The 27,026-nt window shown below is 46.4% G+C and overlaps 1 protein-coding gene across 8 annotated transcripts in view; it reads right to left on the bottom strand.

The window, feature by feature from the left end:
* The window catches only part of KCNQ2 (potassium voltage-gated channel subfamily Q member 2), a 114,545-nt gene that overhangs the window by 39,699 nt on the left and 47,820 nt on the right, over nt 1-27,026 (bottom strand). For 6 of the 8 annotated variants that reach the window (XM_054046025.1, XM_054046021.1, XM_054046022.1 and 3 more), the window contains exons 2-9: nt 26,388-26,478; nt 24,159-24,285; nt 20,535-20,710; nt 18,109-18,234; nt 11,433-11,543; nt 9,186-9,281; nt 6,930-7,024; nt 131-160 (exon numbers count right to left, since the gene is read on the bottom strand). In XM_054046025.1, the coding sequence (XP_053902000.1) occupies nt 131-160; nt 6,930-7,024; nt 9,186-9,281; nt 11,433-11,543; nt 18,109-18,234; nt 20,535-20,710; nt 24,159-24,285; nt 26,388-26,478 (852 nt within the window). Of the gene's footprint in view, nt 1-130; nt 161-6,605; nt 6,673-6,929; nt 7,025-9,185; nt 9,282-11,432; nt 11,544-18,108; nt 18,235-20,534; nt 20,711-24,158; nt 24,286-26,387; nt 26,479-27,026 lie in introns of all 8 variants that reach the window. The other 2 variants (XR_008446816.1, XR_008446817.1) reach the window with 2 other exon arrangements.

Raw genomic sequence — 27,026 nt, 5'->3', positions numbered from 1 at the left:
TTTTGGAGATTTAAAAAAAAAAAAAAAAACAACACGGGGTTTTGGTTGTATTACAGGCTTAGCATGTTATGGTCCCAGACGAGGAAGGAGTGACATAACACACGGTTTCAGATTCACATGCGCTTCATACCTGGAGGCACCATACGTTTGCGTTTGCGAGCTTTTCATGTGTTTTCACCAAAGAAAACAAAAGAGGTCAGAGAAAGAAAAACAGCAAAAGGGGGGGAGGGAGGGAGAAAAGAAACAGAAGAAAGAAAATTAGCATGTGAGCTACCGGTATTTCAATGAGCAGGTGTACTGTGAACCAGGCTTACAGGTGGCTGGCAAACCTGAATTGGCTCCGGCATTCCCAACCTCAGTAGGACTACAAATTGCTGCATATCTGCATCACCTTCAATAACGGCTAGTCTAGGGTTTGCTCAGAAAGCAAAGGTGGGCAAAAGAGATTGAGGTAAAAATGTAGAAACCTCCAACCTTTTGCAGACATACCCTGGGGGAATCGTTACACTCGGAGGTTCTGTCAGCAAAAAGCTGGGGCCTCTTCCTGGAATCACATGATCTCCTCACTCTGAAATGCTGACTAACGAGGGACCTCTCCAGAAGCATAGCTCCTGGGTTCAATGTGTCCAAGAATGAGGTTCAGAGGACCTACACTAATTCCATACCATAAGCATATCTCTAGCGGCCGTTGATTTATACATAGGGAGAGCATTCCCATCAGGGATAATAACGTAGTCGAGAGCTGGGTATCGTTATAACTGGTGGTGATGAACACAGTCCTTTTAAACAAATCTGGTTACAAATTTACCCAAAAGTTTCTGACGTCTGGGTGTATAAGTATGTACATGCATAAATGCCCATTACAATGTGCTTTTCGCTGCAGATTGAATATCGGCATGTATCCATATGTTTCACACATTTTATTTACTTGAACTTTGGTACTGACATACTTTGAGTGTAAGGGTTCAATTTTAGATTTTCTAAGAGAATAAAATATCCTCCCAAAAGAAGTGGGCCTAACTCTACTGCAGTAGGTCAATGCAATGAGGTTCCAGAGAAATCTGATGTTCCCCCAAGGCGTACGTAATAATTTTCCAGTATGAAACAATCCATTCTTTGTGGGAGCAACATCGAGAAGACATGTAAGCCCGTGTCACAGGGTTCCTGCTGACAGCTACTTCATGAGCAATAAGCAACACAATGTGAGCAAAAGATGAGTCAGTGCCAACCTACCTGCTTTGTGCCAAGGTACCAGTCACCACAACTTACTTATCACGTGAAGGAAATACCCACTTCCCCATAACCACTTTCAAAACAGACTTATTCATCTGCTAGATTACAGCAGAGGTAACCCACGGCAGGGCTATCCTGTGTCATTTCAGGCCATGGGACATGCCATCAGTGACTTATATTGCTTATTTCATTCGCCAGTTTGAAATATCATATGAATTCCTTAGGGAAGTGGGTAGAAGAGGGCAGAATGGACACTGTGCCCCTGTGTGTGATGAAAGCTACAGCCAGAATATAAAGTTAACCCTCCCCTTTTTTTAAGGGTGGGGGGAACGATCTGTATTGAGCTTAGCCTGATGGATTCCAAGGGATATTGACATGGGAGGTGATACATTACAGAGCGAACCCCATCCCGTCAATCATTCCCTGTGGAAGGCTACTGATGTTTCTGTGAGGCAGCCAGGAGGATGTACCACATCAGATGAGTGACACCGGCACTCAGTGCTCAATTTGTAATGAACGAGGTGCCGGGGCTCTGAACTGCCCAGCCCAGAGGTGCCGGGGCTCTGAACTGCTCAGCCGAGAGGTGCCGGGGGGCTCTGAACTGCTCAGCCGAGAGGTGCCGGGGGGCTCTGAACTGCCCAGCCCAGAGGTGCCGGGCGGCTATGAACTGCCCAGCCCAGAGGTGCCGGGTGGCTATGAACTGCCCAGCCTAGAGATGCTGGGGCTCAACCCTGGCACAAATGAAGCATTGCTGGCACTGTGTTTCCTCCAGCATGTCGGGCACATTATGCAGCAGCACTTCGGTGGTTCATTTATATCATGGTAATTCTGGTTAAATGGCACACCTTTCCCTGTGTCAATTTAGCCACTGTAATAAGAGGATCTTCAGTGGTTTACAAACGTTTACTAATACTGCTGACACCCATCTGAGGCCAGGTTTATTATCCCCATTTACAGTCAGGGAGATTTTGTTATGAAGAGGTTACAGTAAGTGACTTTTCCAAGATCATACCACAAGCCAGTGATAGCGCTGAGAACAGAACTCTGCTGTCCTGGCTCCCACTTCCATATCTATAACCTCCCGATCATACATACTCCCCTGGATATGGTGTTATATGAGACTTCATAGTAATGACAGTATTGCTACATTTAGAAACTGTAGTACAATAGAAACCTGTTAAGCATTAACAAGGTGCAAACCAAATCCCTAGACATGCAGACCTGCCATTTGGGGAAGTTCATCAGATCTTGTTCCATATTCAGATCTGGCTCCAAACTATGTGGCTTAGGCCATATGTAACATATTGGTGGGACATGGTTTTCTTTTGACCTTTTGGGTGACATTCACTGTACCTGCACATAGCACAATAATCAGGGTTTATGCAGGTGAAATTCGGTGGGAAAGGAAAGTGAATGGGAGACAAAATCTACCCTCCCCAACCCAGGGAAAATGCATTGGACTTCAGCCCTAGGGATACAATAATGGCCATCATTTGTGAGGGGTGTGATGGCCAGTGAACCCACGTATTCAAATGTCCCCAACCCTTAGTCACCTCCAGCTCCACCCTATGGGCCAGCCTGTGGAGGACTAGTGGTGACACCTCCTCCAGGGACCACAGCTCATGCAGTTGTCCCTCAAATGGTGCTTAATTGACTTGCATCAACCCCCCCACTCCCACCCGCCATGAGTAACTCTCATCCTTGAGGGGGTTTTATTTAAGATGGCTCTACTCTTTCATAGGCTAAATTTCAATTCCATGCATCCAAAAGGTCTTCATTTAACTGACCAGATTAGCGTTCCACCTGGATTTCAGCTTTTGGTCCATGTGATGCAACAATTTTAACAGGTTAATTGCTTCAGCAAATAGTCATTGAAAAGGGTTTCACTGTATGTCCGGCTCTGTCCATAGGCTTATTCTTTCAAACAGCCTCCAGGCCTGATCCACCACAGCCCACTGAAATCAATGGCTGTGCTGCCACGGACCACAACGGACCTTGGATCAGATCCAACGCTCTCACTCTCGCTGAGAGCTGACTTCGGTAGGAATTATTTAACCTCAATTAAAGGCAAGGAGAAGGGAGGGGGAGACTCAATGAATGAGTGCCATGCTATTGGGAAACAGGTTTTTTAAATAAAACACTGAAGGTGGTTCATAAATGTCTTCAGCTGAAAGAAATAAACATTGGGAATGAATCCGGTTCAAAATTTGCTGACCATAATAGTACTGTGAGTTCCAGTGGAGTTTGAAAATGTATTAACAGACTGGCTGCAGGGTTTCTGATAGGCCCACCCACCCTAGGAAACGTATTCGGATTGGCTGCTAGGATTCCAACACGTACCAATAATCAGGGAGAACAGAAACAGAACAGAAACAGATTTTTCTGCAGAAAAGGACCTAGACGAGAAGTTGGATATTAGTCAACAGTGTGCCCTTGTTGCCAAGAAGGCTAACGGCATTTTGGGCAGTATAAGTAGGGGCATTGCCAGCAGATCGAGGGACGTGATCATTCCCCTCTATTTGACATTGGTGAGGCCTCATCTGGAGTACTGTCTCCAATTTTGGGCCCCACACTACAAGAAGGATGTGGAAAAATTGGAAAGAGTCCAGCGGAGGGCAACAAAAATGATTAGGGGGCTGGAGCACATGACTTATGAGGAGAGGCTGAGGGAACTGGAATTGTTTAGTCTGCAGAAGAGAAGAATGAGGGGGGATTTGATAGCTGCTTTCAACTACCCGAAAGGGGGTTCCAAAGAGGATGGATCTAGACTGTTCTCAGTGGTGGCAGATGACAGAACAAGGAGTAATGGTCTCAAGTTGCAGAGGGGGAGGTTTAGGTTGGATATTAGGAAAAACTTTTTCACTAGGAGGGTGGTGAAGCACTGGAATGGGTTACCTAGGGAGGTGGTGGAATCTCCTTCTTTAGAGGTTATTAAGGTCAGGCTTGACAAAGACCTGGCTGGGATGATTTAGTTGGGGTTGGTCCTGCTTTTAGCTGGGGTTGGTCCTGAGCAGGGGGTTGGACTAGATGACCTCCTGAGGTCCCTTCCAACCCTGGTATTCTATGATTCCATTATATGATTCTAATAGGCAGTTCTACTGTCTGACAGTTCCTCCCTGGGGTAAGAGACCTACCATTCCAATACTGTACCATGCTATTCTCTAGTGGGGTAAATAAGAAATCCGTGGGCTGTCTCAATGCCCAACAATGAGAATGACAAGACAACGGCTGGCACCATTAATCAATTCCTACTGTGGAACTAACCCGGTTGATTCATGTGTAGCTCCAGGTAAGCACATTAAAATGACAGGGCTGCACAATGCTGCCTGGCGATGCATTGCACGTTAAGCCTTGGATGTGTAAAATGACACTCATTTCTATTTTTGGCACCAAGGGAAATCCATAACCGCCCCCACATCTTGGCATTGCTATATTGTGGAGCCTGCCTGTGGGGGAAGGGGAGCACAGTCTGTTTCGCCACATGCAGAGGACAGAGAGGGACTGCTGAAAAGGATTCTTATTTTTGTGAGCTTCTCTTCAGGGCATCATGCCTCATCCTGGGGATTTCCTAGGATTTTCCTAGGGAATTTCAGTGCATCTGCAAGTCCCACCCTGAAGGGAATGCCACTCTCCAGCTATCCCCACTCTAACTGGGGTCATTTAAGCTTCAAATGCTGCCTTAGTATTAACAAGAGGTCATTCCATTTAAACCATGCCAAACTCACACGGATGCCGTTCAAATGTGGTGGCTGCCCTGTAGCCAAGCAAATCAGATTTATTTCTTGCAGCTCTTCAGTCTTTCCCGGTTGTGTGGAGCTGCTCGTGGTGGGAGGGAGGGGCAGTGCACCTGGAAATCTGAATTTTCCCCCTTTGGGACATGAGTTGCGGGGAGAGGGATCTGGCCCATGTGCTGCCTGGCCGTGGGTGCTGCTGGCTTTCTGGGGACTGAGGATCAGTGTATCAGCCGGGGGCTGCATAGAAGATGGCTGGTGGGTAGGTGCTGAGAGCTGTATGGGAAGTGACAGCGTCTGGGGATTGTGAGGAGAAGGATGGAGGCTGTTTGGAGGGGTAGGGGAGAGGGCTGTGTGGGGACTGGCTGGTGGGTGAAGTGAGCTGGGCGCTGTGTGGGGTTCGGGCCTGGATTAGAGGTGAGGGCTGAGAGCTGTATGAGGAGCAGCTGGGGGGCTGACTGGGACAGATGGAGGCTGGGAGTTGCCTGGAGAGTGAGGGTGGTAGGTGGGGGCTGGCAGGGAGAGTTTGGTGACCCTCCTTGAGACCCTCCCCTTCAGTCCCTGCCGATTGCCACCTACTCCTCCTGGATTCAGCAGGGGCAGCAGAGAGGCTGCCTGGATATCAGGCACCACAGCCCCTCCCAACTGCCAGGAGAAGCACCTGCAGCCCTGCCTGATGTGTATGGGGACCCAGATGGGCTGTGTGACAGCACAATGGCACTGCCAGGTGTATGTGTGAGTCACACAAGATGCTGGGCTCTTGGCAGCCCTAGATTGCCCCCCTCCCCAGGGGCAGTTCAGGCTGCAGGCAGAGCTGTGACATACACAAGCAGTTTCTCCTATAGGTCTGATACCGGCAAAGCTGGGAGGTCAAACTTATCCGCAGGCCTCTGATAGGATGGGTCAAGCCTCAGGTCTTAAATAAGCTGTATCCCCCCTGGCGTAAAAGCTATGGAAGATGCCTGGGCATCCAAACCAGTTGTCTGGAAACAAACTTTTCTGCTGCTCTCCTCTTGAAGATGCAGGAGAACTCACTGGGGCTGGGGCAGTCCTGCCTACCGATCCGTCTGAGAGACGCTGTTATCCGATGTCACAAAGGCAAGCCTGGATTTCAGGCTGGGAGCCGTGTGTCCCTGATGCCATGACTGTCAGAAAGTGTCCACTTGCAGGGAAGGCTACAGTGACTATTCTTTTCATTAACATCTACCTTGGGCCATTTAGGATTTCCCTCCTATTGCAAGCAATTATCCGGTCTCAATATTTGAAGAGACACAGAAGGGGAGGCTTTGCCTCATTCAACCCTCCCCCCCCCCCCCCCCCCGGAGAGAGACGTGTGCTCTGTTTAATTTCTGACTGAGAACCATTACAATAAAAATCAACGTGGCTGCCCCAGGGCCTCATCCTCTCTTTACCCCACCAGCCTAGGTGGAATCAGAGGAGGCTGCCAGATCCTGTGAATGCCAATCACGACTCAAGGAAGCAGTAAACAAAGTGCTGCCCTGGGGCAGAATGTCAGGACCAGGCAAGGGATGGGAGCAGAAGTTTGCTGAAAGGCAGAAGAACCATCAGAATCCGGTTACAACGACATGACAGTGCAACTCAGAACAAAGATCTGCATGGCAAGGCAAAGGACGCATTTACCTACTTTCCAAGGCTGCTCTGGAGGAAGTCTTCACACTGCCGTAGCAATTGTCACAACACAATGCAACTACCAATGGATACAGAAAAATAAAGGTGAAAACAACAACACACACAAAAAAGAAAATTAATATCATGGACATTAAAATAAAGCAAAAAATAAATACCAAAAAAAAAAAGCCAAAAAGAAACTTAAAATTACACCAGCTCTTGCAAGCTTTTCAAATCAAATTTAAAAAATTTATTTAATATAAAAAACGAATGGGCTGGATGGAGTCATTGGCATCATGAAACAGGAACCTGTAAGAAGGGGTTTAAAGCAGGTACCTGTACATGGGAACGGTGACTGTCCGTTCATAGTACTGCCAGGTAGAGTGCAGGTCCGTTCGAGAGAGGTTGGTGGCATAGAACCTCCAAGCAGCCTGTGGAGGAGAAGGGAGATGTACATGTGAGTGAAAAACAGCTATAACTGTCCTTCCCACCCCAACCCTCCAATCCACAGCAAGAGAAATATGATGAGCAGATTCATCAGAGGACCAGAGTGCTAACCAGCTGCTAATGGAAGGGTGCTTCTGTTGATTCAGACCAGTATTTTTAAAAGAGATGACCAGACAATGAGCCTATGAAAATATACAGTAATGATTAGTACTGCTGCTCAGTAAACAGTTTAAAATTGTAGATGTATCCCTGGCTCATGGCACCCGCCTCTGAAAATGCTGCCCTCGCTTTGTGGCTGGTTGCGTTAAAAACAAAATAAAACAAACCAACAAGTCTTCGCTGGGGTTGTAAGCACCGGTTCTGAGTCAAGGGGAGCATCTCTGGAAATCTGACCCTTCAAGACTCTCAGAGAACACCATCCTGATAGTCAATATCCATTCAGCTGGGACACACATCAGTTTTCAAGTCAAAGGATTACATGGCTCACAAGTAGTTCAATCTAGTAGCTGAAGAGCCTTTCTGCTTCCTAAACCCACCGAGTCAGTCTGTCACAGATCCACTCTTTGAGTCTGATTCTGATCTTAAATTGGTGCATCTCCATCGACTCCAACAGTGCTGCTACGCCTGATTTATGAGAGTCTGACTGAGATCTGAATCAGACCCTCTGCCTTGAATCAGCAGCTCTCATTGGGTTCCTGCTCTGCTGGGTTTTATTTATAAAGAACAGGGTCTCTGTAGCCTGGAAGACCTGCCAGTCCATGGCTTTACTGCTACAATAGCAGACTGTTACTTAGATTACAATAGTGCCTTATGCACAGACATCTGTTTCCATCAAAAAATGCTTCCAACTGCAGCATCACATTCAGAGACATTTTCTCTTTGCATAAAACCCATTTGGGGAAAACAGGCTGAATTAATGAATTGTCTGCATCGTGTAGTAACTAAATCAGCTTGAATATTGTCTTTTCTCCCCCCAGACTGGCTGACAGCATCTGCTGTCATCCTGTGGATGATTTCCTTGCATTTATTTTCAGGGCTGCTGTCTAGCACCTTTTGAGCTGCCTCAAAATGCCACCTTCCCTCTTCCTCCAGAGAGTCTCAAAGAATAATGAATCGGAAATGATTCGTCTGAGACCGTTTAATATAAAGGTTCCTTGCTTGAGTCCCAGATGTTGGTCCCTTGGGTTCATTTCCCACCTGGAATGTTCTTAAAACGTGTCACTTGCACTGTTTCATGCCTTAGCGGTATTCTTCAGCGCAAGAATAAAGGGTACGTCTATACTGCAAATCTCCCCCTCCCCCGGCACCAGCGAGGCACAGAGCCCAGGTCAACTGATTTGAGCTCACAAGGTTTGCACAACAGGGCTAACAATAGCAGTGTAGATGTTTGAGCTCAGGGTTGCTGGATTTCAGAGCCCAGGCTCCAGCCCAAGCCACAACGTCTACACTGCTATTCCCAATTCTGGACTGGCTGGGGGGCCAAAATGGCCCCATAGGGACCACTGCACCAGCTGAAGACCAGGCAGAGCTCTGGTCACTTCACCCCAGCCATGGCACGGCCCCTCCCCACCCCCTACGTGTAGGTGATGTGGAGCCTCTTTGCCAGCAGGAATCTTCGGCTGTCCCACTAGGGGAGGTTTCTGTCTGAGGCTGTGGAAAGCAGTCAGAGCAGGGACCGAGGACCTGGCCGGTCGAGTCAACTGTGGGTGAGGCCAGGAGTGGAATGAACGTGCCAGTCTCAGCTTAGCCCATAGCAGACACATATTCACTTCCCCCGGGGTGCGATTTCCAGGCTCCAGGAGGGCAGGTGGAGATGCAGTGACAGAGCTAGCACCTGCCTGCACAGCACCTGCCTGCACTATGCCTTGTCCGGCAGCCCAGGAATCCGCTCAATTCTATGAGTGTAAAAATATTTCCCTTAAGTAAAGACAATTAATCAGAAGCAATTCTGCTAAAACGGTCCAGATACACAGGCTCCTTTGTCAGTTAATTCCTAGCCAGGTATTGTTACCGATACCGAAATGTAACAGCAGAGATGACTGTCCAGGGTGGATGGGTTTTTTGTCTGAGACAGAGCAGCTGCTGGCATCAGGGGAGTTCATGCAGCGCATCTCTGTCGTCAGGATCGGGGCACTGCTTGCTAACCTGAATCAGGCCCGCTGCAGGGTTTCGCCGCTTCTCAAAGTGCTTTTGCCGATGCTGTTCTTGAACCTTCAGGGCAAAGCCAGAACCTAAAATGCCCTGGAAGAAAGAATGAACGAGACCATTTGGAGTAATCTATGTGTTAGCCTTGCTCTAAAGGGTTGTGTTTGTGATAGCCCTACCCTGACAGCTCGCTCTCTCCTCTGATTTGTTCTCTTCTCATGTTCTGTCCCATTGCAATCATCCTGTACTTCCCCTCTCCCTAAGCTAATCATTTCCACCCACTGTCAAATGCTATGACTGAGCGCTATGGAGTCTGGGGGTAAATGTTTTACTTCTCTCAGGTGTTGCAATAAAGTGTAAGCTGTTCACCCAGTGCTGCAGTTCCAGCAAGAAAAAAAGCAATTTTCTGCAGTGAACTCCCAAACTTTTGCAAAAATGATTGTGATAGCTTAATAAAATCTCCCCAGTGGCCCAGGAGCGAGAATTGGCACTATCACTGGATTGTGACTATTTGGGGACAAAAACGAGGCCAATGGTTTCAGTTGCCCACATATTTGTAAAAAGAACGAGGAGGACGTGTGGCACCTTAGAGACTAACAAATGTATTTAGGCATAAGCTTTCGTGAGCTAAAACCCACTTCATCGGATGCATGCAGTGGAAAATACAGTAGGAAGATATATATATACAGAGAACAGCGAAAAAATGGGTGTTGCCGTACCAACGATAACGAGATGAATCAATTAAGGTGGGCTATTATCAGTAGGAGAAAAAAAACTTTTGTAGTGATAATCAGGATGACGTATTTCCAACAGCTGGCAAGAAGATGTGAGTAATAGTAGGGGAAAATTAGCATGGGGAAATAGTTTTTGCTTTGTGTAATGACCCATCCACTCCCAGTCTTTATTCAAGCCTAATGGTGTTTAATGGTGTTTATTTTGCAGCACACAAGCCAGAATTTTTATCCTGTCCTATAATTCCCATCATGCCCCTTATTTATTCATATCTAAGGAAGCCAGTGAGTGCATGCAGTATGAATATACAACTGTAGCTCTCTCGTGTTGTCCTCTATGTTGATTCAAAGGAGTATGTGTAGCCAGAATACAGAGTTGCATGGAACATATTACGCTATTGTTACTTGGCTGTTTTTTTCTGATCAGTTCCAGTCCACAGAGATGTAAGCCCAAATAGTCTTCAGTATTATGTGGTTGTTTTCATGTTCCTTGAAATGCCATGTTCGTGGCAGGAAACAAAAAACCAAAACACAGGACCAAACTTTCAAAAATGTGCAGCCCCCTCAACTGGGACCAGGTTTTCAGTAGAGCTTGGCACATTTTTTAAAAAAACGTTTAGTTTGTGGGAGCTGAGAGTTTTTGGAAAGTCTGGCTCCAGTTATGGGTGCTGGGCACTTGAAAGCTAATCTGAAGGGCTTCACTGTAACTAATGGGAAAGTGCTCACCAATGGGAAAGGGTTGCTCAGTCAAACCCTTTGTGTTTCTCTCTCATAAATAAGGATTAATTAAAAAAACTCCTTTCATGCATAAGCCTTGGAACAGATCCTTTCCTGTTGTAAACCAATGTGGCTACACTGATTTACACCAGCTCAGAATCTGGCCCTATCTATCTTATCTATGCAAAAGATGGAGATGTTCTAATCTTTTAGTTAAGAAGACTAAATCCTGAGAGGCACCAGGCAGACACAATGCTCACTGCAGTCCCTGGGCATCTCAGGGTCCTGCCCCTCTTAGTCAGTGTTGCCAACTCTCATGATTTTATCACAAGTCTCGCGATAGTTGATGTTTTTCCTTAAAACCCCAGCTCCTGGATTCATGTGATTATGTGATTTTATTTAAAACAAAAATAAGTGTGTCACCCTCATGATCGCAGAGAAAAGCTCAAAAATGTAAACCCTAAACGTTAAAAAAACAGAAAGCAAATCCAAATAAATCCCAAAATGTGTCCTTCCCCGCCCCCCTACCAATCTCATGACTCCATACGGCAGCCTCAGGACCTTCTGGGGCATGACTCATGAATTTTGAACACTGGGTGCTGGCAGTACTAGGTTTTGGCCATTGAGCTGAAATCCTTTTGCTGCAATAAGTAATTAAATGACTGCAAAGTTAACAACATCATCAAAAAAATTGGAGAGAACCGTACAAGCGAGATGGCAGCCTCAGTGACTGTAAGTGGGACTGTCTAGAGAAAAGATTGTGTTCTGCTTTCACAGTAATGTTTGGGTGCTTACTTACAGCAGGGAGGGCAAAAAAGGAGACCCCGATGAGGGTGAAAGTTGCAGCCAGGAGACGCCCATTCCAGGTCTGTGGATACTTGTCCCCATAACCGATGGTGGTGAGTGTAATCTGAGGAAAGAGAGAGTTCACTCCAGTGCCTTTTGGCTGGCCCCATATTGAAAACTGAAACAACAGCTGAATGCAATTCTCTCTTCTGCATAATCTCCCCCTTCCCTGGTTATTCTTATGCCAGCTCCCAGGATTCTATCCTGTAGGGTACTTCACTGACCTATTCATCACTGTGGCCATTTCTATAGAAATACATATGTACAGAGGGGTGTGGGAGCCCCATAGATAAGTTTACAGGATCTTTTATGTTTGCTAGCACGATGGAGCCACATTGCTGAGTACTTACAGAGGCAGTGCAAAGTTCCTCTGCTTGCTATATCTGTGCACAATGGAAACTGGTTTGCAGAATTGAAAAACTGGTTGAAAGAATTGGGTCTGTTTAGTCTAGAGAACAGAAGGCTCAGTGGGGACATAAGTCTTCAAATATGTAAAAAAGGACAGTGATCAATTGTTCTCCAGGTCCGTCCAGGGTAGGACAAGAAGTAATCCGCTTTACAGCCAGGGAGACTTAGGTTAGATATTAGGAAAAACTTTCTAACTATAAGCTCTGGGTTAGGTTACCTAGCTGGTGGCAGAATCCCCACCCCTGGAGTGGTTAAGAACAGGTTAGACAAATATCTGTCAGGGATGATCTAGGTATATGTAATCCTGTCTCAGTGTGTGTGCTGGACCCCATGGCCCCTCGAGGTTCCCTTCCAGCCCGGCATTTCTACGATTCACTCACAGCAGTGTCACAAATTCTTTCTTTCTTGTGCCTACGTATCTGCACCTTAGCACAATGGCTGCTCCCAGCAGCAGCCAGCTACAATCAACAACGTACTGCCACAGACACTCCGCCTACAGGGGGGAAACGGCAACTTGCCAAGGCAACTTCAGAGGTGTTCTAGCCATCTGCCTCAGCATCCCCATCACCCGAGTATCTCGGGTCCTCCCAAAGATCTGTGGATGTATCCTCAGGCACCCCATGTATTGCTATCCCCATTTCACAGTGGGGGAAGCTGAGATTTAACCCTTCCTTGGTGCCACTACCAGGAGGCAGCTTGTATCTCTTCTACTATGGGGCTGCCCTACTGCCATTGGCCGGGCACACATCTCCCAGGCACAGGATCACCCCAGCCATGCCTCCTCCCATCCCGCTCTCTCCCATCATTCTCTGGACCACCCCAGCTCGTCCCAGACCACCTCTGCGGTAGGAGGGAGGGGTTCCACAGAAGTGCTGTGGAGTTTACACCAGTTCTAGGGCCCCTTTCTACCAGCTTATCTTGCCTACGTTCACCCAGGGAATCCGTGGCAGAGCTAGGCACTGAACCCAGAGCCTCTGATTGCCAGTCCAGTGCGAAAACCACCAGGCCATCCTTCCTGCATGCTGTGCGGAGGGATACGAGCTTTTACTTCCGTCCCTCCGAATGGGCAGCTTTTCTCATTAAACAGGCGTATACACATCACTGCCTTCTGGGGAGAAGGCGTCTGCGCTTGAGTCCAAAGCTTCCATGTAGGAGATGGAATGGCTCCTTCAGGGCTGAGAACAACAACCCAGTATTCCCCAAACTCACATCAAGCATTTCAGCTGAGGACCTTTCAAATGAGGCACAGTTATTTCCATGCATAAAGGTCTGAAGCTGTTTATTCCTAATCTTTCCAAAAGTGCCTATTAACTGGTTTCCCTTCCAATTTCAAAACAGCGCAGTACCCTGAAGGTAGGAATTACTGCTACTTAATACAGGCTGGTTCACGACTGTGAATATATTACTGATTATATTGCTATACTATTCCAAGCAGGGGTTGGGATGTTGGCATGTATGCGTGTTGTGGGAGATTTGCAAAGATACCCTGGAACTCCAGAATGCAGGAGAAGAGACCGGTATAGCGTTACTGCCAAGATTCTGCTGGCAAAGGATGGAGAAACTTAGGCTTGTAGCCTCCAGCAATGGAAAGTCCACCCAGAGCAGGGTCACAGCGGGCTACAACCCTGCTTCCCCAGGTGGTCCGGCACAGCCCACAAAGTGGGTGGAGCAAGCCAGGATGGGGTGAAGCAGGCAGGGATGCGGTGAAATCAGTTTCAGAGTAATAGCCGTGTTAGTCTGTATCCGCAAAAAGAAGAACAGGAGTACTTGTGGCACCTTAGAGACTAACAAATTTGTCCACGAAAGCTTATGCTCTAATAAATTTGTTAGTCTCTAAGGTGCCACAAGTACTCCTGTTCTTCTTTTTGGTGAAATCAGAACATCTTCCAGGCAGCCTCTGTAAGCAGCACTGTGTATTCCTCTCCAGAATTGAAACTGCCCCTCCTCTTCAACTGCTTCGGGTACAGCTGCCTCTGAAGGTTCAAACTGCACCCCAGCCCTGCACCTATGGGGTTAATTAAACCTACTGCACATTAACTTAAAACAAACTCATTTTGATACGAAGAAAAATATAATCAGTGGCTTTCCCTGAAGCATTTTATAGACCATAAGCACTATAAACGCTTTCCATTAGATGCCATTTAGACAAAATATTTAGCAAAAAGCATCTTAATGATTGTTCTATATTGAAACACATCTTGGAAACCAGTTTTATTCTATATTCACTGAGATGTTACTACACAGATTTCAGGAGGGAGTTATCTAGGCCGGAGCCACTACGTGCAGGTCCAGAAAAGGAACCAAACATTCCCAAAATATGGGGGGTGCTTGCATTTGGAGTTTGAATTCAGACCTACCTCTTTGTTGTTATTTATTTGTACTGAAGTAGTGCCTACAGGTCAGATCCCATTGTGCTCGGCACTGTATAAATATACAACAAAGAGACAGCCCCCTGCCCTGAAGAAAGAATTCACAATCTAAGGAATATGTGATCAATCACTCCTCCATTAAAGAAAGTGTTGCTACAGACATAAAAACAAATACAATCCTGTAAGGAAGGATTGAACTTAGATACAAACTCGTCTTAGATAGTTCTTCTGCCCTGTACCATTCACTGTAAGTTCCAGGGCCACTGATCAGTATTTCAGGACCACGGTCAGTGATCAGAACAGTGGAAGGTCAGATTTGTTCTTCCCCAGAGACAGGTCTAATTTGCAAAATTTGGAACTCAGGTGAAATCCTGACCCCACCGACGTCAATGACAAAACTCCCATTGATTTCTATGAGGCTAGTAGATCACCCCTGAATTTCAAACCCCCTGTGGCCGTCTGCTCCCTGACTTCCAGCAATCAGGGAGTTAAATCTTTATTTAGACCTCACACAAAGTGAAATATTGAAGCAGGGTTGGGAGTGATGGTTCGATAAGGCTCTCAGAGGAATACCAGAAACTGTACGAGTGGTTATTTGATAGTACAACTGTTCCAAATTTTCAATGGAAATTTTCATTGCAATTTTGAATATCAATGAAAAAAAACCTATGGGAAAAATATTCAGTGAAGTGTTTGCAATATTTTCCCCATTTTTGAGCAGCTCCGTTTGACAGATAAAAAGAATAGCTCCAAGTAAGTTGTCTTGGAGGGGAGGGAAGGGTAGTAAACTTGGCTTTGAATTTTTCTCATTGTTTCTTTTCTAGTTACTTCAAACCACGCTTTGTTTTCCCAACTGTAACCAATGTGCTTGAAAACCTTGATGAGCAATTTACTAACAACAGTCTTCCCACTGTTGAATCAGCTGATTCCTCCCAAAGCTTGGAGCTGTTAAGATCTCAGATTTTGGTTGGGGGCCCATCTGTAGGTTTTAACAAGCTTTGTCTTGAAGCCGAGACTGGCTTCCAGAAGTGTGGGAGCAGGAGAACAATAGACAAAGTAGATTAGAACCTTATTAATTCTCCCTTTGTTAATCTGCTAATCCAATAATTCACACACACACACACACAAAGAAAAACTACTAAACAACAGCAGTGTCCTCTCTGCACTTGTCAGCAAAGATTTAATAGCACAGTGACTTCACGACTGAAAGCATTCTATTACTAAGAGCTCATTATTTTTTACAAAATGTGCTCCAGTGCATTTAACAGCACATTATGATGTATTATTATGAATAATTAAAAGCAAATAGCACTTGTCAAAATACAGGATCAAAATGCATTTAGTAATTCAGTATCTCTGGTAGATATGGCTCAACTGTTCTGGTGCAACTAAGTCCATGGTAGGAGGTGATATTGAGTTGTAATATCCCAGTGGGAGGTCCTGGAAGCATTGTGCCTCTGATATTCCTAGTGACCCCACAGAGCACAAGTGCTGTTCCAACCTTGAAAGCCATGGTCTGGACTCCTTTGAGAAGACTGGTATGAGGAGCATTTCCTCCAGGAAGCCTAGGAGATGTTCGCCAACTAACACCGACTTGGGCTGAAGCACATTTAAGGATTGAGGCTATTTAGCACTTGCTAAGTAAATATTTGGGTTGATTGTGTGCTTTATCCCTTCCCGCCAGCCCTTTGGAAGAAGCCTATTGTCTTAAGCAGGCAACTGTTCAGCGCTGGAGCTTGGGTGGGATTTTCCAAAATGCTGAAGCCCAATGCGACTTGTGTGGCTAATTACTTAGACCTTGTCTGCACTTGTAGGGTACATGTGGCTACAATGCTGCCACACGGGGGCTGGAACAATGTGTATCGTGGGGGTGCCGAGAGCCATTGAACCAAACTGTAAACCCTGTATATGATGGAAACCCCTTCAAACGAGGGGGTGAGGCAGCACCTTCAGCACCCCTAGTTCCAGCGCCTATGCGCTGCAGTGAAAAGCAAGATGCGTCCCCACTGTCTGAGGTGTGTTGCAACACGCAGCAGTGAAAGGCTCCGGCACAGGGGAGCCTGTCTCTGCTTCCAGAGTCTTTCCCTGAGATGGGGAAAGGAGCCAGGAGGCAGCGGGATGCTACGAGGCTAAAAATAGCAGTTTAGATGGGGCGGGCACTGCCTAGACCTGCAGAGAGCCATGTAGGGTATATACCCGTGGGTTCAGGCACATAGGGCACTCGACTCGCCTAAGAAGTGCCTCACCATCTACCCGGCCATTTATACCCATGTTAGTTGGGCATGCAGCATCTGTACGCTACACACCACAATAAGTGTAGACCTGCCCTTAGGCACCTTTGAAAATCCCATTCTTTGTCTATGGTCAATATCTAGCACTGTTTGGACGCCAGCGGACTAACAACAGCAGAACTTGCCTCAGACAGCTCTTGAACTCCCAGCGTTTAAAGACTACGGTTGGGTCCAACTTGTATGAGGCTTAAATTGGAAGGCCAGTGAACTCCTCCTCCACCTTATGTGCCTGCATAAGCGCAGAGCTCACTCTGGTCCACATGGTTTGTTGCTTATTCACTAGGAGTCTACTCCAAAGCCCAGTGAAGCCAATGGGAATCTTTCCATTGGCCAAATTCCATCCCCAAGCGGAGTCCCCCAGTCATTAGCATGAATTAATTAGGTTCTGCTGAACTGCTCTCATTGCAGAAGACCAAAGCTGGAAGGCAGATCACATCCCAACAAGGCTGGCTAAAGAATAATAACCCCAGTGGCATGGGACTTATGCCTGAGGCATAAGGGACCCTTATAAGTGAGGAAAATTAATTGAGAGAGGACACAGAGAAAGGATGACAAACCTCCTTGTGGCCACAAACACAGAAGAAACGTGGGTAGTAATACTTAGCACCTCTAGGCAGCTTGAAGTGTTCAAAGCACTTTACCAAAAATGAGTCAAATTCTTCTCTCTGTTGCCCTCAGGTAAGAGGAGAATTAGTTAACTAATCCTGGTCATCCCTCTGAAGTAGGAGAGCATCGTTATTCCTATTTTACAGGTGGGAAAGCTGAGGTACAAAGAAGTTAAGAGACTTGCCCAAGGCCAAATGGTATGCTGTGGCAGAGCTTAGATTGGACGGCAGGAGTTCCTGGCTCTTTGCTCAGTTCAAGCCACTAGACAATGCTGGCAGTTTCATATCCCAATGGCGCAAGACTGGCATAGGGCAAGTCTGAATTGATTTCCATTCCACTCCCTGATTTTCAAGCATAATCGAACATAGTTTAGTGTTTGAATCTTCTTCTCCTTTCCTGATTTTGCTTACATTTCCTCCCTTTCTTTCCACTCCCTTGCTCATGGTGCTAAGCTTCCTTGAACCCTACATGACTGATGTCCGAGATCAACCCAGCTCTCTCCAGACACACACCTACATGGTGACATCTCCGAGGTGCTCACGTGGGGGGAGCTGCTGAGTGGCACTTCCTATAGCCCAAGCTTCAATCTACCATGGTTCACCTCCCGCCTGCAGAGCTGAACACAGCTCCCTTCAGAACCTCATGAAAACAGTCACTTTTTGGCCAGCTGGTGCCAAAGTTGCAACGGCCAGACTGTCCTTCCCTAGTCCTGGGAGCAGAGGGTGCCTCTCCTGTAGCCGTCCATGATCTGGCGAACTCAAGGAATGAAATAGTGTAGCATTCTCTGAGGGGAATATTTGTGAAAAGTACTTAACTGAGTAGCCGGAAACCGTTTAATAATAACGCTAGCTAAACACACATCAGTCAACTCCTCACATAAGTGATAGAGGATGGGAGGGTTAATGGCCATTTCATTGTAATAGCCGGCAGCTGCTGTTTTGTGAAAATTACTCACCAGGCCCCACCAGAGTGCATCTGCGTATGTATCAAAGTGCTCATTTTCTCCTTTCTCGGCCAAGTACACCAGGAAAGAGGCCAGAATGAGGCACAGGAAGCCAATATACCAGGCAGTAATCAGCTCCTGCAAGATAGTTAAGGAACAGAATAGAATAATGTGTTTTCATACAATGCATTTCAAACTCGGGGTATCCCCGAATGCAGAGCTGGGATTCAAATCTCAACTTTCCCAAAGTTAGTGGGTGTTCAGCTCTGGGGTTTGGTTTCAAGATTATTAGTAGTAGTAGTATTACAGTAGTGTTCAGACACGCCAAATGGGCAGGGCCCCATTGTGCTAGGAGTAGTATATACACAAAAAGTAGAGATAGTCCCTGCCCTGAAGCACTGACCATCTGAATAGATAAGACAAGGTGGGAGACAGGAAGTATTATTATCCACATTTTAAAGGTGAGGAACTGAAACAGAGAGACAGATCCCAAAGGTCTTTAGGTACCTAACTCCAATTGATTTCTAAGTACCTTTGAGGATCCAGGCCGAGGTCACATGGAGAGTCTGTGTTAGAGTTGAGAACTGAACCTAGATCTCCTGGGTCCCAGTCCAGTGGTCTAAGCACGTCGGTCTCATGATGGAGACCACCTACAAAGTTTGACTATGAATCTGGATCTTATCCCCAAATTTCAGGGGTGTTTGGACCCCAGGATTTTAGCCTGGGCTTACCTTTGCTAGAAACTTTATAATAGTGAATTATATACTGAACTGGTAAGATCATGCCTGCTAGGCAGTGGAGCAGACATTTTAAGTTGAGCAGCAGTAGCCGCATAACCTTATTGGAACTTTCATTATTTCCTACTTGTTTAGGAAAAACACCACTACTTGGATAACCATCAGTGTTTGACACAAGAGAGCTTGGTCTAACGAAAGCTGTGTAAACAATGGCAATTTTGATTTGTATGGTCTTGGCTTTAGTTCACATAGCTTCGTGTGCATGGTTTCTTTGGTTTGGATTGGGTGGGGTTGGTAACCCTGGAGTTTTGTGTAAAGGTTCACACCCAAGTGAAGCAAATGCACTGGGAAACATCAAGCTTCATTCACCAAAAAGGAGCCCAGATTGGCTTTAAATCTTCTAATGGAACCTGGAGGAAGTTTGTAACACATCGGGAAACTGCTAGGTATTATATTGTATCTGGTTTCCTTGGAAACAGTTTGCACAGCTCTAGGTTTAATATTTCACCTGACAGCAAAGCATCTAATGGTGCAGAATCAGAGAATACCACCTCATTTCCCTCTCTTATTTTTCCACTAAAGTCATACAATGTCAGAATGATAACATACTTGATCCACACCTAAGGAAAAGGTTTCAATAACCAAAGCTGCTAAATCAAATATTGAGGTATCTCTTCATCACATTAAACTGCAGATGCAATAGGATGATTCACGCTTTCCCATTTCCCCAGCCTCAGAACCACAAAATGATTCATTAGTTTGCTGAGACCCACTATATCCACATTTCAGCGAACTGCAGAAGAAAGGTCGCATTAACTACATAGGAAAGTATGGCAGCGGTAAATTATGCATCTTTAAACTGTCACATTCTTGGACAAAGCTAATACAAGAGCAGCTGAAGGAAACCTGGTAGACTGTAGTTTTCTGGGATTTTTTACTAAGCTTTTGATAAATTTGCTAAGGCTTTTAAAGAAAAACAACAAACAAACCTCAAGATAAGGGACAAAATATTGACATAGATTAAGTGATAGGAAACAAAATGTGGTTGTGAATGAATGCTCTTCAAACTGCTGAAAGGTGAATAATTGAATATACTTGGGATCAATTCTGGGCCTGGGACTAGTTAAAACATTCATTAACGATTAGGAGATTAGATTGGGGGGAAGGATAGCTCAGTGGTTTGAGCATTGGCATGCTAAACCCAGGGTTATGAGCTCAATCTATGAGGGGGCCATTTGGGGACTGGTTCTGCTTTGAGCAGGGGGTTGGACTAGATGACCTCTTGAGGTCCCTTCCAACCCTGATATTATATTCTAGGAGGAGGACATGGTCAAGATGGTGGTATCTGCAAATGGATGACCCCAAGGGGTAATTTTCAGACATGCAGCCTCTCTGAAATACATGCTTTATATAAAGCATTTGCAACATCATCAGCATTTAATCACATATATATTGGCTGCTGCCAGATGCAGTTTAACCAGCCTCCCAGCTTCTTCATGGCTGTGGGTTTGGGCAGGCTAATTACTAACCCACATTGCTTCTGAAAATAGCCACTGCAACCACCTTCAAGGTACTTCCCACAAATGATAATCACACAGGCATCAAAATATTAGGAGTTGGGGGGGAGGGACCAAAATAGTGTTCATTGTGGGGGAAAACGTGTAATGAGCTGATCGGTCCAGTTGTCCAGGTCTCACTCACCTTGCTGTGGGCATAGACCACAGACCCAAGCAGCTTCCAGGTGCCGCCTCTACGGTCCATTCGTATCATGCGCAATATCTGCAGGAACCGCAAACTCCTGAGAGCCGAGGTGGCAAAGACATTCCCTTGGGATCCCGCTGCCAGAACGGCGATGGAGGCAATCAGCACCATGATGTCTGCAAGGAAGCAGGGCATAAGAGGAAGGATTTCATGGCCTTCACACACCAACCATCACCTCCCCCGGATGGGCTTTTACGAACTGACTCCTCCATCTTTCCTACCTCTGTGGGGGATGAGACGTCAGGCTGGCACTACTCTAGGGTGAGCCCTCGCCTTTGGTCCAGAAATGACCCCTCACACATCACCTCTGTTCTCACCTTCCCTTATCGGCTGGAGTCAGTTTGGTGGAAAGAAATAAAACAATTTTGGTGCCATCAGCCAGGGTCAATGGTGACTCTGCTACTGCCTGACCATGCCAGTTTAGTGATGGATGCGTCTTCCTCAGGCTAAACCCTACAACAGAATCTTTTATCCACCCAGGCCCCCGAGTCTCAGACACCCCACTTCACTGCTCAGTGCTAGGCAGCCACATCCCCCAACTGGCCTCCTGAACACCTCTCTCTCTTCCATGGCTTTCCTATCCCGGTATTCAGGGCATTACACTGCACCCATCTCCATGGGATCTGAGCTCCTAACTCTGCAGAGCTGGAGAAAAGAGAACATACCACCTCAAAGATTCCGACAGGTATCAACCGCTAGGAAGCCCATTGGGAATAGGGGTAGGTGCGCGTGTGTGTCTGTTATAAAAATGAGCAATGTGTCTGTCACATCTTATGGAGGAAGTACATGGCCACGTACAACTAATATTAACCCACACTGTGTGATTCACTGCACGGTTTAATGAAATTCACATTCCTCTTCTCCTCACACCTCCTCCACCGGGAGAGAGGTTGCCAAGACTCCAAAGACTGAATTCTGGCTTGATGCACAATGCAGCATTTCTAGCCTGGAATAAGCCTCTCCAACGTGCATCAGCAGAGGTGCACGATCTTCTTTAGCCAGGCAGAGCAGTGTACTGCCGTTTCTAAGGTCCACCTTGACATGGGAGTTCCCACTGCCCGTCACATTCAGGAAAACCTAAAGGGCTGTGTTTTAGGAAGGCCTGTTTCTGCCACTGATGGAGGAAGGGTGGGTGGGTGGGAGAGTACTAAAAGCACCCACCTTTGCTCAAAGCAAAAGCCTAGGTCTCAATACCCCAGGGCTTTCAGGGCTCCGAGAACCATAATTCAGATCGCTACGTGAACTTTGTAGATGCCCCTGGTTTTATAATGGGCTAAACCAAAACCCTGCATACAAACATCCCCAGCTCTGTGATGGTCAAATCAGGATCGAGATCCAAATGTGGTAACTTGAGCCCATCTCTAGAAAGCCCTGAGAACAAATGCATCCCTTCTCTCCCTGCCCACCTCTGACCCCTCCTCACCCTGCTCAAAAGAACTGCTTTGCCCAGAGACAGCCCCTTCCACCAAAGGATCTCAAAGAACTTTACGGCCAATAATTAATTAAGGTTTATAACTCCCTTGTGAGGCAGATAATTACTGTAATATCGGTCTTATGGAAAGGCAAATGGAGATACAGAGTGACTTGTCAGTGAACCAGTGGCAGAGACAGATACAGAACCCCGGACCCTAGCTCCCATGCCCATGTGGTTAGACCACTTCTCTCAGAGGAGACACAAAGGGCCTGATTCTGAACTATACTTATATTATTGCATCCTTCTCACATCCATATTGGCACAGAGGGAAGAAACCAATCTCTTCCATCCCCCTCTGTCTTTAGCTGCTCCTTCCATCTGCTCCAGTGTATTGAGATCAGATGTTCTGCCCTCCCTGCTAAGATTTCTCTCGGGCTCCCTGTTTCCTCACACCAGTTGGTTTTCACTTGACAGCTTCATGGAGGAGTCTGTGCGTCCGGAGTACATGCCCCAGATATGGCCAATGCTTCCTTCTAAGTCTAGTGGAGACCAGCTGCAGGTTGGTGAGTTCTCGGATCTCTTTGTGGGTGGTGAAGTCTCTGCATCCTATGCCCTGAATCTTTCCTAGGCACTTGTTTTCAAAGGGATCTAGGTTTCTAGCTAACATTTTAATAAATCTTCAGCTCTCGGGGCCATATGTTGGCTCTGAGCTTACATTGGAGTGGAAAATCCTCCCTTTTGTTTTGGTGCTGTCTAGGTTTGATTTCCATACACTGCTGAGTTACGTAAATGCTGCGGATGCCTTTCCTTTCCTTGATGTCACTTCTTTCTTGAGGTTTCCGTTGGCTAGTATGGTGCTGCCCAGGTAACTGAGCTGTTCTACTTCCTGGATCTTTTTGCCCTCGGTTACTATTTTACTGCTTGACGTCTGGGTTTCAAAGATATTTGTTTTGGTGTAACTGATTTTGAGCCTGGCTTGGCCTGCTGTTTTTGCTAAGGATTCTATCTCTGTAGCTTTTGGGGGGTACTGCTCAAGCGCGTGACATCAACAGCAAAGCCGAGATCGTCTAGGTGTTTGCCATCTACCCGTGCTATGTCGGTGTTTGTGCTGCTACTACAATTCTTCATTATCTAGTCCAAGGCAATGCCAAACAACAGCGGAGATCGAAGGCAGCCCCGTTTCACGCCAGCATCCACACGGAACCACTGTTATCTGGTCGTCCACCCTTCCAGTGCTCTTTGCATTGATGATGGTGATGACTTCAGCTGGAATTCCGTAAGACTGAAGAACATTGCACAACGTCTGCCTCTGCAGGCTGTCAAATGCCTTTTGAAAGTCAATGGCATTGATAATACGTTCTAAGCATTGCTCTATGATGGCCCTTAATGTGGATATCTGATCTACCCAGGATCATTTGGGCCTGAATCCAGCCTCCTCTTCCCTAAGCTTTGCATCCACTGCCTCTTTCATCTGGTATAGCATCTTACTACAGAGGACATGAGGGTCAGCAGCATTCTCTGCTGAGCAGCCACCGTTACTGGTTTTGTTTCTATAACCGTGGAGTTTGGGCTTGGTTGGTTTGTTTGTTTTTTATGAGGCTGGGTGATTGGCCTTGCACTCAACTCTCCCCCGCTTTATCTGGGCATGGGAGCGGCAGCCACATCAAAGTGCACTTTATGCCATTCTGAGGCTGTTCTAACTTTATCCGGGACTGGCCAGGGCCCTGAACAGGTCCAGAACATGAAGAACTCAAAGGTGGGTTGCAACCACCTTTGTCCCCTCTTCCATCCCTGCTCCAAGCATGAGAATGCAGTAGCTCAGAATCAGGCCCAGACATACAATAAGCCCAAATACTCCATGGTGGACTCACTGTCCTCTAGCTCCCTGTAGGACCTGTACACCAATACTATACATTCCTCCCAGGGAGGCCCACTAAGCAAACCAGACAGTTCCCCTTGACCTTGGGAGCCTAGCGGCGGGACTGCCAGGGGTCACATGCCTGGCTGAAAAGCCAGTTGCCTGTTCTGATAACATTTATACGTTCTCCCAAAGAACAGCAAATTCAGCGGTCATCCTGAGCATGACCCACGTGGCCCTTATCCCATTCGTCGTGCATTCTCAGCAGTAGCTGCTGGGTGGCAGTTCTTACCAATGACGCAGAAGGGTTTGCGGGCAAATTTTAACCTTCCCCTCCAGCCCCGGTATCGACAGCAGCAACCGGCAGCCCAGATTCTCACGAAGTATTCCACACCAAACACCACGATGGTGACTATTTCCTGCAGGGGAGACAATGCAATTAGTCCAAGAAGGCGGCGCAGGGAAGAAAGTGTTGCAGATTCAATGCAGAGGGCTGAAACAGCGTCTACTAATAAAGCTCATTTTGTTCCTCACTGTTACAGTCCTTTCAGAGGAGAATTGTGACTCTGACCAAAAAATGGAATCAAGCCACAAAACTGGAATCTGGATCTTGAGTTCTAACAGTTCCAAAGAGATGAGATTGTGATGCACGATAAAGATAGAGACTAATTGCTAGAGTCGGGTCACGGTCCAGATTCAGCTTTCAAATTCCTCCAAAATTTGGGGGGAGGGGTTGTTATTTAGCACGGGACGCTGTGGTTCAGGTCCATCCCTATTTTGAAACCTTCTCCCTCATTTCAAAATTGATCTTTCTCTTGGCAAGACAGTTTTAGCTCTGTAGGGAGACAAAAGTTTAGCTCTGTCACAGAACTGGCGGTTTCCTATTTTTGTCCCTATTGATGGACTTCAGGACCCGAGGGAGGTGGTGGAGGAAAGAGAATTATGAGCTGGATTCTTAAGAGCTCAATCCCTTGGGCAGTGAGCAATTCTGAAAAATCTGGGGACAAGGGTCACAATGGGAGCAGCTGGAAGGTGAGCACCTTACGTCCTTAGTTCGGTGTCTAAGTGGGAGCTGAGATCTTCTGAAAATCTGGCCCAACTGTCAGTGCTGAGCAATTGAAAGTCTGGTCCTAAGCCCCTTGGAAAGTCTGGGCCTGTGTTCTTCTGTGTCTAAATATATTTCTATCGGTTTCTGAACTCTAATGGGTTTATCCAAACTACCTAAAAATCCACACCAGTCTCGACTGAGTTCCTACCCTGTTCCAACAGCCTTCTGCCTCGCCAGCTGAGAGACTTCACTATTAACCTGCCGTTTGTACCAACACGCAGTTGCTTTTCTCCCCACAAACAGAGATACAGAGGAAATGAGCCCACCATGCTGCCAAGCTCCGCTCACTGTCAGTATGTTACAATCTCTCTGATTTCTTCACTCGCGGGGTTCACCTCACGCGGGCGGACGCTGAGTCGTACAGGGCTCTCATTAAGCTTTCACTAACTTCTGGTATCTGGTTGATGTGCGGAGTGGGAGTGGAGGAAGGGAAAGGCAAAGACAGGGAGATGCGATGAATTCTGGGTGCCCTATGAAGTAAGCATCTGTGCCGACAGGAATTCTGCTAGCTATCACTCAGCACGTTACCGGAAGCCAAACTGTCAGTGTAAGGCATGCCAAGCTGTTTAAGTAGTAAAACCATTCGGCTTTATGTCAGCTCAGATAAATGCAGAACTGTATAGCACGGGGAACAGAGGCTACCACCTGGGCTGATTCTGCTGTGGTACAATGTCAGCTTAGCCGTTTAGGGCCACACGTTTAAACGGGCATCAAACCAGCTTCTAAATGCGGGCCCACCATGCTGCGGGATTTTGCAATCGCAGAGAAACACACACGCCCACAAATTGAACATGCACCAGTTCGGGTTTTTAAAGTCATCCTTGAGACTGTGAGCCACATTCTTTCCTTGTTTACACTGGGGCAAATCCAGATCACTTCAGATTTACACTCAGTGTAAATAAGAATTGATTTCAGCCCTGTGAGTGCTGGCTAAATGCCGTGCTATTGTTACCCAGACCTAACACAGAGACAAGAAAAATTAAAGATGATTCCAAATGAACCAGGTGGCACCAGAAGCTAATACACCAGCTTAGATTTTGAGCCATATTTGTCTTTCGCCTTAAGAGAAAGTGGTTATTGCTGGATCGTCAGGATTTTTACAGGTTAATACAAACACTCCCCAGTCCTTCCAAGGGGTCTTACTCTTAGGTGCTTGCTTTTAAAGATTTACCTGGCTTTGGGTTGGACGGCATGTCAAATCCAGACAAATGTTTGCAGAGAGAGAAAATACTTATCCCTCACTTAGAAGGCTGAATCTCTCCATGCCCCAGTGATGTCTCAGCCAGTTCTCAGACACAGCCTCTGCCCCATCCATCCTGAACACCGCAGCTGAAATGCTTGCCATGTTTGAAAAGCCCAATATTGTTTATTTCTTGATCGTGTTCTATCTTATGTTTGCAACTCCCAACTTACCAGTATGTAGAGGGCCCCTTCAGAGCTGTCCTGATACTCATCGATGGTTGAAAAGACGGATAGTACCAGGCAGGAGAAAACTAGGAGAAAACTGGATGACACAAAGAAAAGGAGAGAAAATATAATGCCAATCTTTAGAGTAGTTCATCGAGCTATTTAACCTATATCACATTTTGAAACATTCCACACAATGCTATTTTAACAGCACTGTCACTCTTTATAAAAGTGCTCTCTAGCAGATCGTCAGTGGAATATTTGACCTGTGCTCCCCAGGCATTCTAAAATCGATAAGTCATTGATGAAATCCTGTAGTTTGTTGCAACCGTGCGAACTGAGCAGAATGTGGCTCCACAAAATACGATCAGAGTTCTCATTTAACAGCTATTAGAAAAGTGTGTGCACTGGGTCATTTCCCAATTACTTCACTTTACTTGACCAAATGAAATTGTTGCAAGTTTTGATAGCAATTGCATGGAAACTAACTGTGAAATGAGTGCACATCACCACTGTAGATGCCAGGCAAATATATTTCCATATATATTCCCATAGTCATTAAGTACTCCTGCACAATGTCTCAGTTATTATATTACTCACAAATCAATTCAAAATCTCTGCCATGTCACATGTTGTTTTTAGCTC

This window comes from Malaclemys terrapin, chromosome 12 (genome assembly GCF_027887155.1).
Source record: "Malaclemys terrapin pileata isolate rMalTer1 chromosome 12, rMalTer1.hap1, whole genome shotgun sequence".
Taxonomy (NCBI): domain Eukaryota; kingdom Metazoa; phylum Chordata; order Testudines; family Emydidae; genus Malaclemys; species Malaclemys terrapin.
This window is presented reverse-complemented; position numbering and strand designations above follow the sequence as displayed.